At 27.0% G+C, this 18,751-nt stretch overlaps 1 protein-coding gene across 1 annotated transcript; it reads left to right on the top strand.

The window, feature by feature from the left end:
• The first annotated feature begins 2,852 nt into the window (after nucleotides 1-2,852).
• Nucleotides 2,853-17,178, top strand: LOC122710311 (protein pinocchio). Its single transcript, XM_043928068.1, has 5 exons — nucleotides 2,853-3,042; nucleotides 10,382-10,454; nucleotides 14,147-14,278; nucleotides 15,527-15,656; nucleotides 16,537-17,178. The coding sequence occupies exons 2-5, from the start codon at nucleotides 10,402-10,404 to the stop codon at nucleotides 16,645-16,647; spliced, it is 426 nt and encodes a 141-aa protein (XP_043784003.1). The 5' UTR covers nucleotides 2,853-3,042; nucleotides 10,382-10,401; the 3' UTR covers nucleotides 16,648-17,178.
• The last annotated feature ends 1,573 nt before the right edge of the window (nucleotides 17,179-18,751 follow it).

The raw sequence follows: 18,751 nt of genomic DNA, 5'->3' as shown, positions 1-18,751 counted from the left end.
CACGCGTATTTCTTATACGTATAAATTCGAATTTGAATTAGTCCATCGAGATCTCCTCTTTTATCCGATTACATGATTCAAAACGATGAAGACGAACGAAGCATGCGATATTCGTTCGCGCGTAAGATGGCCCTCTCTTAGGTACATGTAATGTTATAAATAAATCAAGACGCTTATTCGAATATTCGAGTTTAGCTGCTTGTATCATACGAATTTCCGTATAGTCACGATTTTAAAACTGTTATACATGAACAAGTCGAATAATATTATGCTTATGAATTAAATTTGAGCATTCGAATTTTTTTTCTTGACGACGATGCGTCTCAAGATGCGTGAAATTTATGACACAGAGATACACAGAATATCGACAGAATATAAAATACGAATCTCGAAAAATTCATTCATACGAATGTTATTATTTTTTAGTCGAATATTTCGAGAAATATATTTAGCCATGGATGGATTGGAGGAAAGGAAGAATTTTTCTTTAAAATAGGTAGAATTATTGTGATTAAATATAATTCGCGCGTTTTCTTTTTTTTTAAATAATAAGATATATTATAGAGATAAATTAAATATTTATTGATAAGTTTAAAAAAAAGTTTTGAAAAATAATATTGGGAAAATCCGTTTATTTAGAAATTTTTAGCTTATTTTTATCTTTATATCTGAGATTATTACGAAGAAGATATGATACGAACGTTTATGATACAAACTTTTGACCGATTAAATAGGTTCTTTAATTAACGTGGCTTTTAAACGAGATCATCGTGTTATGGAATGTTAAATTTACATGAATATCTGTTTAGTAGAATGTAAATTTCATGAAGCAGATTAAAAGATAAGAAAAGATTAAAAGAATAATTACAGAAAAAGTATGTGTATATCTTAACGACATTTTGAGTTTATAATAAATACAATAAATACTTGTTATAGTTACAGAAATTTTTTTAATATTTAATATCCGAAGTAAATATTTTATTTTATCCTTTTCATTATACTTTTATCGAAAATATCAATAAATCGATAAATACCTTTTTTTTTTTTTAATAATCGATCTAATGATTATGTATCTATCGATAATCAACATTTCTGATTTCTTATCTTAAAATTCCTTAGTTATTAATATTAAAGACAAGATGGTTAATATTACGTTTCTATACTTTTCCACTTTTTATTAATTATTAATATTATTTCAGATTTTTTTTTTAAAGCAATATATTTCGAAGAATTTTGACGAAAAATAAACTCAAAAATTATTTCAAAAATCATTCTTCGTTCTAAAAAAAAAACATTAATATCGTAAGAATCGATATTTAAAATTAAATAAATTCACGATTATTATTGAATTTTTGTTATAAAATTTAAAAACTTAAGGAAAAGTAATTCATCATCGAAAGTATAGAATTTAAAATTATATAAATTTAATTTTAAAAATTTTATTTGTTGATCGAGTTTGAAAATATTACTGAAGATTTAATATTTACATTGAAAATGATTAAAATTGATATTTGCATTGGAAACAATAGGCCAGAATAAAATTTCGATTTTGTAAATAGTATGTGCATAAAATTTTGCAAAAAATTCAAAAAAATCGAACGAAAAGTAATCTTTACTTGATATTAAGTATTACTACTTATACTTACTATTTCTTTAAGTATAAGTTTCATATTGTATAATCGTTTTTGTAATTTCAGGGTCGATTAATTGTTTTAATAGAATTGAATGTAGTGTAGAAATTTAATTAAAATATAAATATAATCAATTGTTGTATACACAACATTCAAAAACATTGAAATAATTAATATTTAAAATTCCAAAACATCTAATGAATATTAAATTAAAAATAAAATTATAAGATTAAAAAATGTTAAGATAGAATAAAGAAAAACAAGAACGATAAAAATATATCTTGTCTTGAACTCTAAATATTATAATTTTAAGGAGCCGGATAATTTAATTTCTGAAATGCTTTAATTTTAAATTAATTTTTAATTTTAACATTATGGATTGTAATTTAAGAATGATAAATCGCGCGTTTTTTTTTCTTTGTTCCTTCATTTAAACGCAGAAAGCATAAAGACGACAAGAAATCGATAGATAACCAATAGCGCATTGCTGAATTTGAGAATCCCTGCCGCGTCTAATCTGCAAAAGGTGGCTTGATGTATGCCCGCTTATGAATGCAACACCGAGGGCGGTGACATTTTAACGTTAAAGATAAACCTACGCTTTTCTTTTTTTCCGCATAATTTGGCGGGGTGTGTGCACACGTGACACTGCCTTTCGTTTCCTGGGGTTCTTATATCCTGCTGCGTGGGAGATCTTTTTGTCTTTGATTGCATTCCTTGTTCCCCTACATACATCTGTAACTATATAAAAGTTTGTCAAGTATGTTTTCCTTATTCTTACAACATCGCTTTCCATCGAAGATATAAAATTATAGTTTGAAATTTCAATATTATAAAATATATGTATATTTTTAAAACGATCGTTATTCTTGAAATACAAAGATCAGTAAAATTTCTACGTCTTCTTCATCATCGAATCTCTAAAATTCAACAGCGATAAGATTCGTTATCGTACGAGCTGTTCATTATTTATTTATGAACATGTGTCCGTACACGCCGGCGCCACGCGCGGAGAATCCCTGCTCCTTCATGTGTGTCCGCACACAACAATCTTAAATACACATACACACACAGTTATTCGTACTTGCGCAGATGGGGGTTTTCTGCCTCAGCTTTCCTCTCTCCCCACTATCGCACCGTCCGACGATTGCCACGATGCCCAACCCACACCGCGGTTATAAAAGGCTCCCACACAACTGCACTACCTTCAGTCAGACTCAAAACATCGTAGCTGTTTGCTGTCTTTGCTGTCTGATTTGACTTTTTCATACGAAATTCGTAACCGTCGCTTATTCGCCGAGGTTCGACGTTTCGTACGTGTTTGATTATCAAAGTTCGAAAACGTAGTGAAAGACAGTGCGCATATTTTGTGCTTCATCTGCCGTCCAGTTTTCGAAGATTTCTACGAAATGTAAGTTTTAGAGTTTATACACATTGCCATGCGCACACAAATCCGCATTACAAACGTCGCAGATCGCGTTAATATTTGTGTAAGAACAATAGTGTACATGAATATATGTGTGTTAAAAAAAAAATTGAATCGATGTTTAATTTGATGAAACGTGAACATTGAAATAAAGTGTCTCATTATGCGACTTTTGTAACGAAACATCGGATTATCTCTCTTTGAAACGTTGCGTTCACCATGCTTTCACCATGCCTTCCTTTTAAGAAAGCACGCTGAGCACTAAAGTTTTCTTTTTACGTCGAACTTGTTCATGATATTCGTTTGTATAGAAAACGGCAGAGTTTCGCTTTCAAAAGTAACAGTACAATCTATAAAAAGGGTCTTATATATTCAAAGAAGGGAGGAGGGGAAGGTTTAGAAGCGACACATGCATAGAAAGCGAAGAGACGAACGTAGCGTGGGAATCAATACTCTCAACGGCAAACTTCATGACTAACTTCAGATTGGTTCTTCCTTGTGACGCCCAACGATCGTCCATCGACCAAAGTTTTGAGTTCAGGTCGATGATCGAAGAACCGTTAGATGAAAAATTTTTGACGCATTATTATTTCTTATTATTAAACATTTATGTTATTAACCATTTAACGTTCTCGATTAATAAAAAAGTTATCAACTGTTTAAAAATTCGTAAATCTTTAATATGACAAAGTCGAGTTTTTGATTGTAACGTTGGTAACATTTTTAAGAGTTTGGAATGTTTGTATTGCGTGTTTCGATCGACAAACGAGTACACGGGTGAGTGGTTAATTTTGCGAAGACATCGTCTGTGGCCAACGAACGAGGTCATACCTCGATGTTACTTCGTTTGTTTGTGTAAAGGCTCGCTGGAAACCCGTTACGCCACTCGTGTGACGGCAAATTCCAGAGGTGGAATTTTAATTTCTCAATCCTGTTAACGCTTCGTTGCATTCCTACCCGTTTCATGCATGTCTTGCAATCTTTTCATCATTCGTCTAAACATAAAATTCAATAATACGAAAAGGATTAACCTTATGATTATTTACCAATTTTTATTTTTAATAGATTTAAAATTTTTTCATTTAATTAACTAAACATAAATATGATTATACATATTTAAAATTTATGAGAATAATTCAAAGTGACTTTTTTTTTGTTTTTTTTCGTAAAATATATTCTATTTCGAATTTTTATAAAGATCATATCTCATTTCCTGTCATAAAACATTTTACGATTAAAGTTTTCTGTTTTCACTTTAATAAATGTTTGCAAAGGTCACAATTTATATTTTTTTTACGTTACTTTTTGTAATTATTTATATTTATATTATATATCGTGTCTTTTCCATTAGAGAAATTTTTTATTCTCTTGCCATATTTAATGTTATTATCTAGAAAAAGAAATTGTGTTCTTTTATAATTCTGTGCGAATATTATGCAACGAAGGTCCTTGCAATGTCGCTGCTTCACGACAATTCAAATGTTGCGATTATATAAAGTCAGTGGAACGTATTTTGTTGTTACGCGACTAACATGAATGTTATATTTCATATAAATCATCACATATTTGTAACTTTATCCTTATTTCTAATTAATTCTGATTTGATTAAATTTTTTTAACAATTTTAACATTCAGATTATTTAAATATGTAAATCATATTGTATTTTAAATATAAAATATTCTATCGTATTTAAACTCTTAATATAAAACTCTTATAATCTAATATGATATTTCCCAACTAGTATGCAATAATATTTCTCAGTTTTTGTAACACAAGATACATGTATCATAAACAAAGAAGCTTTCCTGTTGCTTCTTTTGTGGCATATTTCCAAACAGGAAACTGTAAAAAATAAGGTAAATCGAATTTCCATTCCGTCTCTCGCAGTTAAAACGACCTGATTCCGTGTTCACTTTGTATCCATGCATCCGCGTGGGAGTTTAACCAGAATAGTCGACGAGGTCGATCGATATCTCGAATTCAGCTTCTCTCTCCTCGAGAGACTGTCGTGATCTCGAGGGTTGTTGGCCTCGTTTCAACCCCTTCGGATAATGTTAATGTACAAAGTATCGAAAGACAAGTATCATTCAAGTCATGAATCAATAACATTGAAAGCTTTTTTTGAGAAATTCTTTCTTTCTGCCTCTTAATTAAATATGATGCAATAGATATGTAAATACTTTTCTTCGATAGCAAATTTTTTCAAACAATTATTTGCAAAAAATAATGTTAATTTATAAATTATAATATGACCGGTTTTATCATATTAAAAGTACGGAAAAAAATAAATTGACATTTTCATCTTAAGCCAGTCTGTAAATCATGAAGAACTTACAGGTAGGTCACACATTTAGGTTAGTTCCGTGCCCACTCGAAAGCGAAATCGAAATCGAACAGAAAGCGTACTATATACAATACATATCCGCTTTCATCTTTAACTTGTCTCTGAAAAATAAAGAAATAAAATATTAAAAAAAAAATTTGTCGAAATATACGAAATAAATGAAATCGTATAAAAAGAAATATAATAATTTATAATAGATATTGAGCTTGTGTATTATACAAATATTCCACTTTTAAACTCAAGCACGTATTGCATGGATTTAAAATATATTGAAATCGGAGACGAATGCGAACGAATTGCACAATATAAATATGTCTTATCTTCTACGCAAAAATTATATATACATGAAAAAATTAAATAAACGTTTAAAAATAAAAAAAAATAAAATATCAAATAAAATATATCATAACAAAATTCAACAAAATATAAATATTAAATTTAATTTAATCAAATAAATCATATCTATAAAAACTTCTTAATATTTAACTTGAAAACTAAAATCATTTTTTTTATTTCATTTATATTTTAACACAATTCATATAAAACTTGAAATAACGCAAGATTAAATAAAATGACTTCTAATTTCTAAACAATATTCGAATACAGTCAACGACTTCAGACTATTTATGAGTAACTATAATATCCTATATTTGCAAGCCCTTTTCTTAAAATTTTTCTGTACGAATAAAACATAAAAATCGTAATCGCAAGAAGAAATAACCGCTGGACTAACCGCCTTGGGATGCTTGCCAGTAGTTCCCGAATCCATTTTCTTCGTAAACTAACGGCTTGAAAGAGGCGAAAGCATCTTGATGTTAATCTTAGAGGCTCGTCACATGAAGAGAGTAAAAAAATGTTGTGAAGCAATCGGATTTTCATTCTTTCAGTCAATGTTTTTTTTTACTTTAATTTCGTTAATTCACTATTAATTTAATTTAATAATTTTATGAAGTTTCACTTCATTCATTTAAAATAAAATTATAAATAGAACTATATTTTTAAATATAATACGATCTCAAGAACTTTTTTCATTCGATAAAGTAATCGATACTTAAATATTTTATATGTACAGTTTAGGTACATATAAGTATCTATAATTTATTTATAACATATGCCTCTGAATTATAAACTTTTAATTTTAATATAGTCGTAATACAATTTTTATTCAAAAGGAATCCTATGTATCGCTTTATTATATAAATAATACAATTATTACGTCAATATTCCTTAGTCTAATTGTTCAAGTTTTCGATACATCATCGTTGTGGCTTTGTAACGTCATATTCACGTTTCATTAAAAGTTTCAACCACGGTGAAATTTTTCTGTATCTAATCGAACATCGAAGTATGGAAAATCGATAAATTTTTGGATTAAATTCAAAGCGTATCATGAGAATTGAGATATCGAGTGGACAAAAATTATCTGCGCAGTAGACACTCGTTATCTCGTGAATTTGTCGATGTTAATCGAAAATAATGGAAAGGCGATCAGCAGAGTTAAAATTCTTGAGTATCTCGTCAAACCGTATATATCTATTGATCTCATGAGAGATATTCTGGTATTTTTAAATATTCTGGTAATTTTAAAAATGCTAGAATATCTTGAATATTTTTCTAGATTATAAACCGTTAATCGTAAAAATTAAAATGTTTAATATATAAAAATTGGATAATAATATTATTCCAATCGTAATTTTCAATGTGTACAAATGCAATCGATTCAGATGTGTATCTATGTTTAGTTGAAAATGTGACATGACTATAGAATGATGCTCTTCTACATTTTCTACTTTGGAGTTTAAATTAAAAATAACTTGTACATTTATAGAATCGTCTATTTTTACGATTGTACTAATGCTTTTAGAAATGAGGTAGCTCTGAGACACGTGAGAATATCCTTTATTTAGCAATTTCTTTGCTCTCTTTCCATTATTCTTTTATTTTGATCCACATTCGTTCGACAACGATCAAAATATCTATAATTATGATTTTTTTTTTCTTTAAAAGATAATAATAAAAAAAATAATATAATAAAAATAAAATAATAATAAAAAAATAATAAAATAAAAAGATTATTATCTTTTATTTATTAAAAATGTATATAATCTTATAAAAAAAATAAAAAATATTTGAACAATAAGAATATTGATATAAATGTAAATCGATATCGTGAAAATAAAAAAATATAAAATTTTATTATTATTATTATTACAATGATAAAATAACAAAAAATATTCATTATATATACGATATCGTAATACATATTCATAGAAAACGTAATTACTTATCTCTATTTTATAAATGCATCTATCTAATGAATATTAAATAATGAATTAACTTCGGGTTCATTGGTCGCGAAAAATACATACGCGCGAATATTAAAGGAAATTATGCCTTTTGCGATAATGAAAAAACTGTGCATTTATTTCCAAGTTTATTGCGATTGCGCTTGTGTTTAGTTTAGTTATGCAAATACGAATTCTATTTCTTTTGATTCTTTTTCTTGACTTCTTTTTTTTTTTTTTTTTTTAATTTAACACGATATCGATTTTTTTATCCAACCATTCTGTAGCCATTTTATAATTTCGCGTTATTATATATATATATATATATATTTTCATAAATAATTAAAAAAAATAATGGTTCTATAAAAGAAACTATAACAGTCACATAATCCTATCATGATGTTCTTTTAAAGGTAGATATAACATCGATCGTGTACACGATTGAAAGTTAAGAATGTAAAAACATTTCAGTGAATCAGTGCACGTATTCGTCACGCGAATTCAATAAGAAAGCTTACTATTGCAAACAATGATGACGTCAAAGAGAAATATTTATCGGTTTTTTTACAACGCGACGTTCCTCGTTATTAAGCGTATTACAGACGTATTGTGAAATAAAATACGTTGGTACAGGACTATCGAACGAGTTGGAAAATTACGCGTTACGTATTTTTATTTCTTTCTAATTTTTCTCTCCTTTCAGGTGAAGGTGACACATTTTTTTTCCAACCACGATTCCATTCCATCGTGTCTGCCAATCGTAAAATCTTTTTTTATTTATATATAAATATATATAAATATATATAATTGGATATTCATCTGCACTAATTAATCTTTAATCTATGTCTCAATGATATCGATTAATCGTATTTCTTAAATAAAGAAAAAAAAATATTATTCATGGCGATATTCTATTTTTTTCTTAATTAAATTTACATTTAATGTGCATTTAATATGTGTATAATGTATTTTATACGATTAGATGAAGATAACCAATACTTATAACTGAATTAATTAAATTGATATGGTAATTAAACAAGTTTCTTTCGAACAAGTTTCTTCCAATTTGTGAATGCGATATATACTGATTTAAATTCCATCGTACGATGGAGAAGTATTTTAAGCGTCTTTACGCGTCAACTTTTTACAACTTTAAATAAAAATTCACGAAATCGCAAAGGAAATCTTAAGTTAAAATTACAACGTAATCGTTACGAGTAAATCGGATCATCTGACAATTGCGCGTAACTAGAAATGACTCGTTTCAATACGTACTAAATAACAACATCTTTTATAACAATGGAATTCTCTGGAATACTCTAACGTAATAAAGTTAAGAAAACGTAAAACCCCCCGACACATTGTTTAGATAGAATGGCCAGAATATTTATTTTATTCCCTTCATAATTCCTTTGTAATTCACAGTTTATTGCTTCGTAAATTATTGTATATCGATTTTGAAAAGATATACGAACAAAAGCGTTAAAATTTCTACACGAAATAATTAGCAATATCCAATGATTTATTGCTCCGCAATTAGTTTGTTCCAAAGTCTGGCCGATGATTCAACTTTAAAATTTGCCGTGCAATATATATATATATATATACACACAACATGTATACAATTTTTACGCGCCAATTTTAAAACGTAATAATCAAATCGGCTATCATAAAAATATATTTTAAATCGAACTTGTTAATCGTTTCGATCTATAAACGATCTATAAACGACACGCCATCTTTTTTCTGTACGATGTATATTTCTTCTCTACTGCACAAATAAATAATGTTTTTTTTTTTCTTTTTTTTTTTTTGGTGTTAAATAAAAGTCGTTTGTGTAAATCATTATCGAGACACGTGTACCAATTTTCTCACCTTGATTTGCTTTTCTAAGAATACATCAAGGCTTTTCTACGTTGATAATAAAATCAGGTATGCATTGCCAATGTGTCAATAATAAAATCCTTGACATTCCCCCATTCGACCCTGTATCGATATTGGAATCTCGTTTTATGTTGTTACTATTGTAGCATTACTCCTACATCGATTTTTTATACGTGCAAAATGATTTTCAATACTGCACTGCCGTGCAATCTGTATACGTATTCGTATCGGTAAACTGAAAAAAAAAAATGATAAAATGATTACAATATTTTAAATTCAGAAATCTTTTTGACAAGTTTATTTTATTTCATTTTCGTTAATTGTCATCGTGTAAAGAAAAAAGAAAAAGCATATGGCTATAAAACAGGCTATTATACAATATGTTACGTCGTGAAAACTCGGATCGGTCGAAATAAAGAATTCAGTGCGTGTGCCGTGTGTATCAGTTGGCTTTCGTTTCTCCAGGGGGAAAGTAAATGTTCTGTTCTGTGCCAAGGTGAGGCTATCTAAGGTGAAACTTATCACGGATGTGTCCTTCGCGTTTACACGTTCCATATACCGTAATTTCAATTAATCGATTTTAATTCTTTCATTGTTAAAAATAACTACGAACATCTGAATTTTCGTTTCAATTTTCTATTGTTTTTATTGTGCAATTAGTTCCTTATTTTAGCCCCTTGTTGCTAGGGGAATTTTTTTTAACGAGTACAATCTAGATCGATTAACGATAACAATATAAAATACTAAGTGCAATAACAAGCGACTTCGATTATTCGCTAATGCTTATTAATGCTTATTATTCTTTTGCAGTTTTAACGCATCAAAACAACATGTCTGTGACTACAACCGTGCAACCAGCTACTGAGAGTCTTTCTCGCCATGGGTGAGTTGTTTTGAATTTTAATATTTTGAAAACTTTATGTGTCTAACTTTGGAAAAGGATTTCTTTTTTGTTTTCAACAATTTTTCGTAACAAGATATTGCAAATTTTCAAAGAACAATGTCGGAAGAAGAAAGAATTTCGCGAATCATCTTTTTCTGTTTTATCTACGGATGGTCAATATCTTTCAGCGATTCATAAAGCTGAGTGAAAACATACGATTTTGAGCACAATGTTTGTGTATGTTTTTCTATGACATCGTAGATCTCCAATTTAAATTTGTGTTATGAATCGTGGAAAACGATTTCGAAATTTGATGGCAACGATTTATTCAATCGATCTATTTTTATTTTTATCGAATTGCTAATGAAATATTCATAATTAAATATTTGAAAGATAATTCGAATAGAATTTTTCAATAATTTTCAATAATTTGAGAAATATAATATAATCACTTAAAATAAATATTTTGCATTTGAAGCAAAAAAAAAAAAAAAAAAAAAAATATCTAAGTTTGTGGAATTATTTTTAAATGAATTATTCGTAGAATTTATTTTACATAATTCAAGGCACGTGGCTGAAATGTGGCGCCTATAGTTATTACGCCATTGAAAAATCACGAAGGACAAAAAAAAAAGAGGAAACATCTAAGATCTCGTCAGATTTAAATCAATATCCAATTGTTCCGTTTAGTTCTATTTAAAGGGAAGACTTATAAAATCTTGCACAGTTTCATGTAAATCATGAGTGGAAACTTATTTATAGAAAATCTAAAAGTAAAATAGATATTTTGAGAATTCTCAGAAGTTTGCCTTATATTAGAATAAATTTTTGTTATATTCACGATTTTCCTCGGTTTCATCATTCTATATTTTTTTTTTTTTTTTTTTTTTTATTAAAGAAACGCTAATATTTTCTCATCTTATTTAATTAATTATCTTAACATTATATATATAATTCATTAACATAATTCTCGACAACATGTTAAATTAATATAATTTAAATATATTGAAAGAAAATTTAAAACAAAGATTTTATTTTTATGAATTGTTCAATTATTATTACATATTTTATAAATTTCTCATATTCAATATTGATTTCTCAAATAATTTTCAATATTTCAGCTGCATTTTAGTTAAAAATTCCGTTTATATTTACACGATAATACCTATAGTGTACGAAGAATTTCACAATGCATCATTTAACTTCATCGCAGTTAATTAATACTTAACGCGTGCCGGAAATTCTCAAAATTGCTGCACAAGAGAGAAAGAGGTATCCTTCAACCTACACGGTTAAGTTTTTTTCTTGTTTAATAATGCGCACAAATTTGTTACCACGTGTCATGTGCAAAAGACAAACCACGACCACTTTTGCATAATTTACTTAAGTTATCCTAAGAAAAACAAGAAAAATTTATAATTTACGTCAAAGATCAGTAGATAAATTATGATGATGATCATAAGAGGGGAAGAAAAAAAGGAATTTATGAAGTAAAAATGATAATAATGAAATTAAAATGATGTGCGGGAAGCACATGTTTATTAATAGATAAACATAAATTGCATAGAATATAAACAAAAAAATAAAAGACACAAAATAAAAAAAATAATTATAAAATAATATCGATGACAAATATTATTGTTGTATTAATTTAATATATAGAAGATTTTTTGATGAGAAAATTGAATGAACGAAATAGATGAATAAATTGAATTTAAATTTCTAAATTTTCTTTCTAAAGCTTTCAATTTTCAAATATATTTAATAAAGTAAAATCTATCTTCAAATAAAGTTATGTGAAAGAATGTAGGTATACAAAAAAGAATAATAGTGTTCATGATTTTATAGAAAGAAAAGATTTTATAGGAAAATTATTTTTGAATAAATTAAAAAAAATTATGATTTCTAAAATATAAAATATTTTTATTGCACATCTTAAAACTGAATTTTTAATATAATTAATCCTGTATTCTTATTAATTAATCTTATTGATTATATTGGTTGGTGTAGCAATACTATTATTTTGGAATTCATAAATTTTAATAAAAATGTATATATTATTATACAGGTATTTCAATAATTTATAAAAAAAAATATCCTAATAAAATTTTACTATGCGCATAATAACAGAATTTAAATTTTATCGCTTTATCATTTTTATGGTGTAATTACATTTTTTATTAAATAAGAGCAGTCATTTACACAATTTTACGGTGTAAATTAAATTCACTTATCTTTAATCAACTATAATTTGATATAAGTGGTACTCACATATTCGTCATGTGACAATTTAGATCTAACCTATATGGAAACGGATTGTTCCAATATAACCGATAATACAATACAAACATAACCTTTTTCTCACATGTTCTCTTACCATAAATTTCTTAGTAAATCATCTCAAGTGTTGAAGTATTATATGAATGGTAAAAAAGACAGCAGAGATTTACTAATTCCAAGATTTGCGCGTCATTCTTTCATACATGCACAAAACTTATACGAATATTATACGAATACGTTTATTACGTGCTCGTTCACGTTAGCATCACGTGAAAGGAACGTTTTTCTTCCTGATTTCCATGTTGCATATTTTAGCACATATATGCATTCGTATCTACATTATTCTCCTTTCTGCTTCTGTCACACCAGTTTTCCATTTTCTCGAATATTCAGTAGAAATATCACGCGAATATCGATTCTCGATCATGATTTAAACGAAACGTGATAAGTGAATAGAAGAATTTGCTTCCACTAACACTTTTGTTCGATCGTTATCGATCGATATATGAACCAATTATCTCAGTTATTTGCCGGGCCTTTTTCTTCTCTTTTCACAAATATTCACCGACTAATTTTCTAAAATTTTATCAACACATTTTATATTTTGATAAAATGTTAAACATTAAAATCTTTGGGCAAAAGAATTGAATTAATTACAGATTTAATAACTTATAATACATATATATATTTCTGATCGATTATTATTAAATTGAAATGAAAGAAATGAGGAAATTGATATATCTGTGTACATAAATTTTGATTTTATAGTTATTGATATGAGCAACAATGAATTTGTAAAAATTGGTAAAAAAAAATCCGATTGAATGGACAAAAGTTTTTAAGGTTAATTTTTTGATATATTCGAATCATTCTTGATAGCTATTTATCTTAAAAAAATCTTGTGCACTTGATCAAATTATCGATCAAAGAATTTCTGATAAAATTTCTTGTTATCGTAAAATATCACGAATCTTATGATACTATTTTTCAAAATTTTATTAAAAAAATTAATTATATTAAATTAAGCAACGATTGATTACTTTTACGTATGACTTACGTAGTAGTATCTTATATTCTTTAATTTGAAGAATGGAATAATTAAAATGCGTTTAATGGAAAAGATCTGTCTTTAATCTTTGTCCTTATAGTATAAAAACTAATTTAAATTCATAGTTCTTGTTCGTATCCAGTGATGATTCTTTAGAAAAACAATGATTTCAATCTTTCTTCGAAATACTATTTCCTAGATTACATAACATTTGTACGTATCAAAATAAAAGTTATGTTTCTTGGAATATTGTAAATGACGATAACATAAGGAATAAATATTATATAATTACGATTGCATAGGTTAAAATGATGTAGAAAATTTTTCACATTAACATGAATATTATCCTTTTATCATTTTGCAGAAGCAACATTTCTTTGTCTTGCCACAGTTCGTGCGGAAGCGTTGACGATGGCCTCCAAGGATCTCATCCTCAGTATCAGGATACAATCCTTACTATTGAGGAACTTCGTGCTCAATTGAATTCTTGTTTCACGTAAGTTAACATGATTAAAAATGAATTTTCTTACAATTAAAATTATTAGCAAAAAAAAAAAAAAAATAACCTTAAATTTTTAAAAAATAATTTGAATTCTGGAAATAAAGTTATATTTAATAAATGTTATATTTAATAAAAAAAGTTAAATTATTTAATAAAAAAAGTTATTTAATAAAAAAAGTTATATTTAATAAAAATTAAACATTTGTATTCTTTATTTGCTGATTAATAGTAATAAATAGTAGAAGTTACCAGAAACGATTAACTTAACCGGTTCTTTCTTCGCATTATTTTTAATATAGGTCAGTAATTATGCGCTCTCCTTGGGCTATTGACTTCTAATCGCTTCACGATCGTCCTGTATGCACAATTACTATCGCCCCACTTAAAAAAGCATGCATCACATATATCGAGACAAATAAGAATGTATAAAGTAACAAATAAGAATCTTGAGAATTCTTTGACTATAGTCAAGTTGAACTTTTATCTCGACGTCAAACGGACAATAGATCGATAATAGAATCCGATATGATCCGAATTGCAATGATTGAATTTGTTCTAGACGTTAGTCCTATAACGCTTTGTCTTAGTCTTAATATTAAATATATCAATTGGATTGGAAAAATCCAGCTTAAATCTTCTAATTCTTGGACTCCATTGTTTCTATCAAATGTTGCGTCATTTATACTGCCTATGGCTTGAGATTAATTGATAATTCTTTTCCTAACAATTATTTTTAAATCACGTTATTTTTAAAATTATCACGCTTCTTTAAAATTTTTTGTTTGCACGGGTTTAAACTTTTAATTTTAATTTTTCACATTAAAGTTCAATATAAAGTTACTAAAATAATTTCTTATATTTTAGAAATTACAAGATGAAAACAATTTCTGAGAAATTAAATTAAATTTTAAAAAATAGTATGAAGATCACAGGATTTTTATGATTTCTAAATTTATTTATTAAAAATATGTAATAGAGCAATGATTGAACTTGGAACATTTTCATAACCTATTGGATTTATAATTAATTCCACTTTATGATTTTATAATTATAGAAATAAAGTATTAAAACACTTCTTTGCATGATCAATTTTTCTATTTTTTTTTTTACTATTATATACTCATTTTATTTTTATTAAGTAATAAATATTTTATTTTTTTTATAAATATTAAAAAATTAATGTCTCATTCATGTTCTCATTCTTCTCAAAAAATATATTTCTTATTATACATCTCTTTACAGATGTGGAGTTTCGTGGAGCGAAGAACACGTTTCTCTCGATTGTAGTGAATGTGGTGGTTATTCTCTTCAACGACCGTGCCCACTTTGTGACGGACGTTGCCGCACCTCGTGGAAACGCGACCTTACTATGGTAAGAATCTATTTTTGATCTATTTTTTTTCTCCTTGACCTATTGTGTATTCTATAAACATTTTTAAAAAAGAGTCTCAATTGATTCGTTATTTTTATCCATTTGTTTCCCGAATAAACATGAACATTCATGATCGTGGAAAAAAAAAAAAGAAATTGCTTCAACCTGTTAAAAAAAAATAAAAAAATCTATTTTTAACCTATCTTTAATTTGAACACATTTATAAAATGCAATTTTTAATTAATTTCAGATTATAATTAAATTGTTGGGTAAGAAAATAAACAAAAGAGTATAAAAAGGAAAATCAATTTTAATGTTTGATATTAGACATAAAACTGACAATTGCTCTTATCGATTTCACGAATGGCATTTACAATAGCCCATGTTAACGCGAAGGTCACATCAACGACTGCTTTGTTCGCGATAAGCTGTAATAAGTTGGTCGTGCGAAGCAGTCGATAAAGGCTGAATTTAATGCCAACTTATAATAATAGAGTTTTAATAGTTCCGTTTCTTTTTTAATCAATGATTGAAGATTAAAGAATGGTGTGTAAAAAATATAACAAAAGATAAATATTACATTTACTAATGCTATATTTTTTAAAAAAATTTATAGATTTAAAAGTAATATAATAAAATAAATTTAAAAATAAAATGAAACGTACAAATTATATAACCATTTCTATATGATCAAGGACAGTAAAATACAGTAGTTGATATTATTATTTTAAAATTACAATTGTTTGTTGTAAAAAAATATAATACATCATTTTATTATAATTTAAAAAATAAATTTTATTTTTTTTACAAATATTTTGAATATTTAATGTATAGTATATTAAAACAAATCGTTCAAATAAGTAATTATTTTTTTTTACAGTCCCATGCCAGTGGTAAAGCAAGATGGATTGGTGAATGTGGACTGAGTTGCGGACCTTCTATCGAGGAACCATTGGTGCCCGCGTTGGAAAAGCTACGAGCTACTTCGTGAACGGTGTTCAACGACGAATGCATAGAAAGACGTTGTCGTATACCGTCAACAATGCACAAGACTTAATCCATCACCACCATCCATATAGTATCACCCCCACCACCATTGTGCGAGTTGAAAACGTGTGAATGTGGATTCTGGATGCATAGATGATACATTATGTTCCTCAGAAGCAAGAACGGGGACAAATAACATCGGACAATGAAACCGTTCTTTTCCCATGGCTTCCCGTTTGACGATGGCATTACGTTTGAACGATCCATTAGTGAAGAATCTTCTTATTGTCAGAGCTCTAGCGATGTTCGCTATTTTCATCATCATGTATTAAAACGCCATCTGGATTTAAAAAAGCGAAAAATTACTATGCGGAATTTTCGCTATCGACGATGCTTCTTGATAGATCCATAATTAAGAATATAATGCAATATGACGTTCGATATCTTTGTATTATTATAAATTTCGAATCATATTTTATTCGAAATGTATATTAATTGTTGCGGCAAACTTCGACGCGTAATTTCATTATTTCAACTATTACACAATTCTGTATAAAATATCACAAAACAAATTAGGAAAATGGTTTTAAATTTAAAAAATTTTAAAAATTGATTTAATGAATTGATTTATTGATTTTTAATAAATTAGTAATTTGGTAATTACATTTAAAAAAAATTAATGAGGATTTTAATTATGTTTTGTTGATATTAATGGTTAGTTAACATTGGTGCAAATTTTCAAATTGCGTTTTATTATATATATATATATATTTTACTGTAACGAAGTGTTGCAATATTTTGACAAAGATAGCGAGAAGATACTTGTACGAAATAGTAATAGATCGTGAATAAGTTGTTCTATTCTAAATCATCATCGCATTCGTATCATTGTTTTACGGATCTGTAATAAGTATTCCCATGTTTAGCTTATAACAAAAAAGAACATTTTAGAACTTTATTAATTAATGCAATTTGATCTCGAAGAAATGCACAACGTTCCAGGTTTAAGTAACATTTTACGTGATTAAACAGTAAAATTTAATATTAGAGTGATTTGTAAAAAATTAATATTTTGAATATAATTCAAATGACACGAAAAAAATAATCTAAAGAATGGAAACAATATATTGTACTATTGAAAAGATTCATTAAATCAAAATTAGAAATCAAATTTTTACTGAAAAGTGAAAAACTATTAGTTTGACAATTAAAAAGAATTTGCAATATAATACATAAAAAGATTTTTTGTATTATATTAGTAGATTTAATCTTGTTAATTTAAATTACTAAATTATAAATGCAGTGAATTTTCTGTATACAATTAAAAATTCATTTCGTAAATTTTTGCATATTATATTAAAGATATATAAAGATATTAAAGATATATTTTTATTTGTCCGATTTGGTGTTAAATGCCGAGAATTACAAAATTAACTTAAGAAGCAGAACTGTGAAGAAATATCGGTCGAAGTATAAGAAGTATAAGAATAAACTTGAAACTTTTTTTTACAAATTAAAAATACATCATGTTTCTGATAGAAAAAGAAAATCACGATTTTGCAAAATTGCAAAATGTAATTTTAAATTTATCAAGTAAAAAATAGCAAATCTGAAACTTATTTTTCACTTATTGTTTTCCACGTAATATCACGTTTCTACTCAATTTTGGCTAAATAATATATAATTTACAAGAAAAATGATCAAAAAGAAGCATTTATGTTGGTGCCAATAATTTTATTGAATTTTTATCATTTCATATTATTTTTTAAAACGTTCATTAAAATGTTTGTAATATTAGATTTCACAAAATGATTGTATAATTTATGCACAATTTATTTTTGAATATATCTGTGTATTCTTTGATGGTATAATGTTTCGTATGTGAGAACATATTCATTAAGTCCATGTTCATTTTAAATTAAATTGTAACTTGTAAACATTTTCTGAAGTATTAGCTACGAGCTTTAGTTTAATGCTTTAGAAAATATGTTTGGTAGCAATTTTTATTTAATCCGTAAAATTCTTATTTATGACCAGAACATAAAAATTATTATTATTATGGGTTTAATAAACGATATTCGTCAAGAATATAGTGTTTTTTTTATAAA

Source organism: Apis laboriosa, unplaced genomic scaffold (assembly GCF_014066325.1).
Source record: "Apis laboriosa isolate Shangri-la unplaced genomic scaffold, ASM1406632v1 scaffold105_cov147, whole genome shotgun sequence".
NCBI lineage: Eukaryota > Metazoa > Arthropoda > Insecta > Hymenoptera > Apidae > Apis > Apis laboriosa.
The sequence above is the reverse complement of the archived record's forward strand: the minus strand, read 5'-3'. Positions and strand labels throughout refer to the sequence as shown.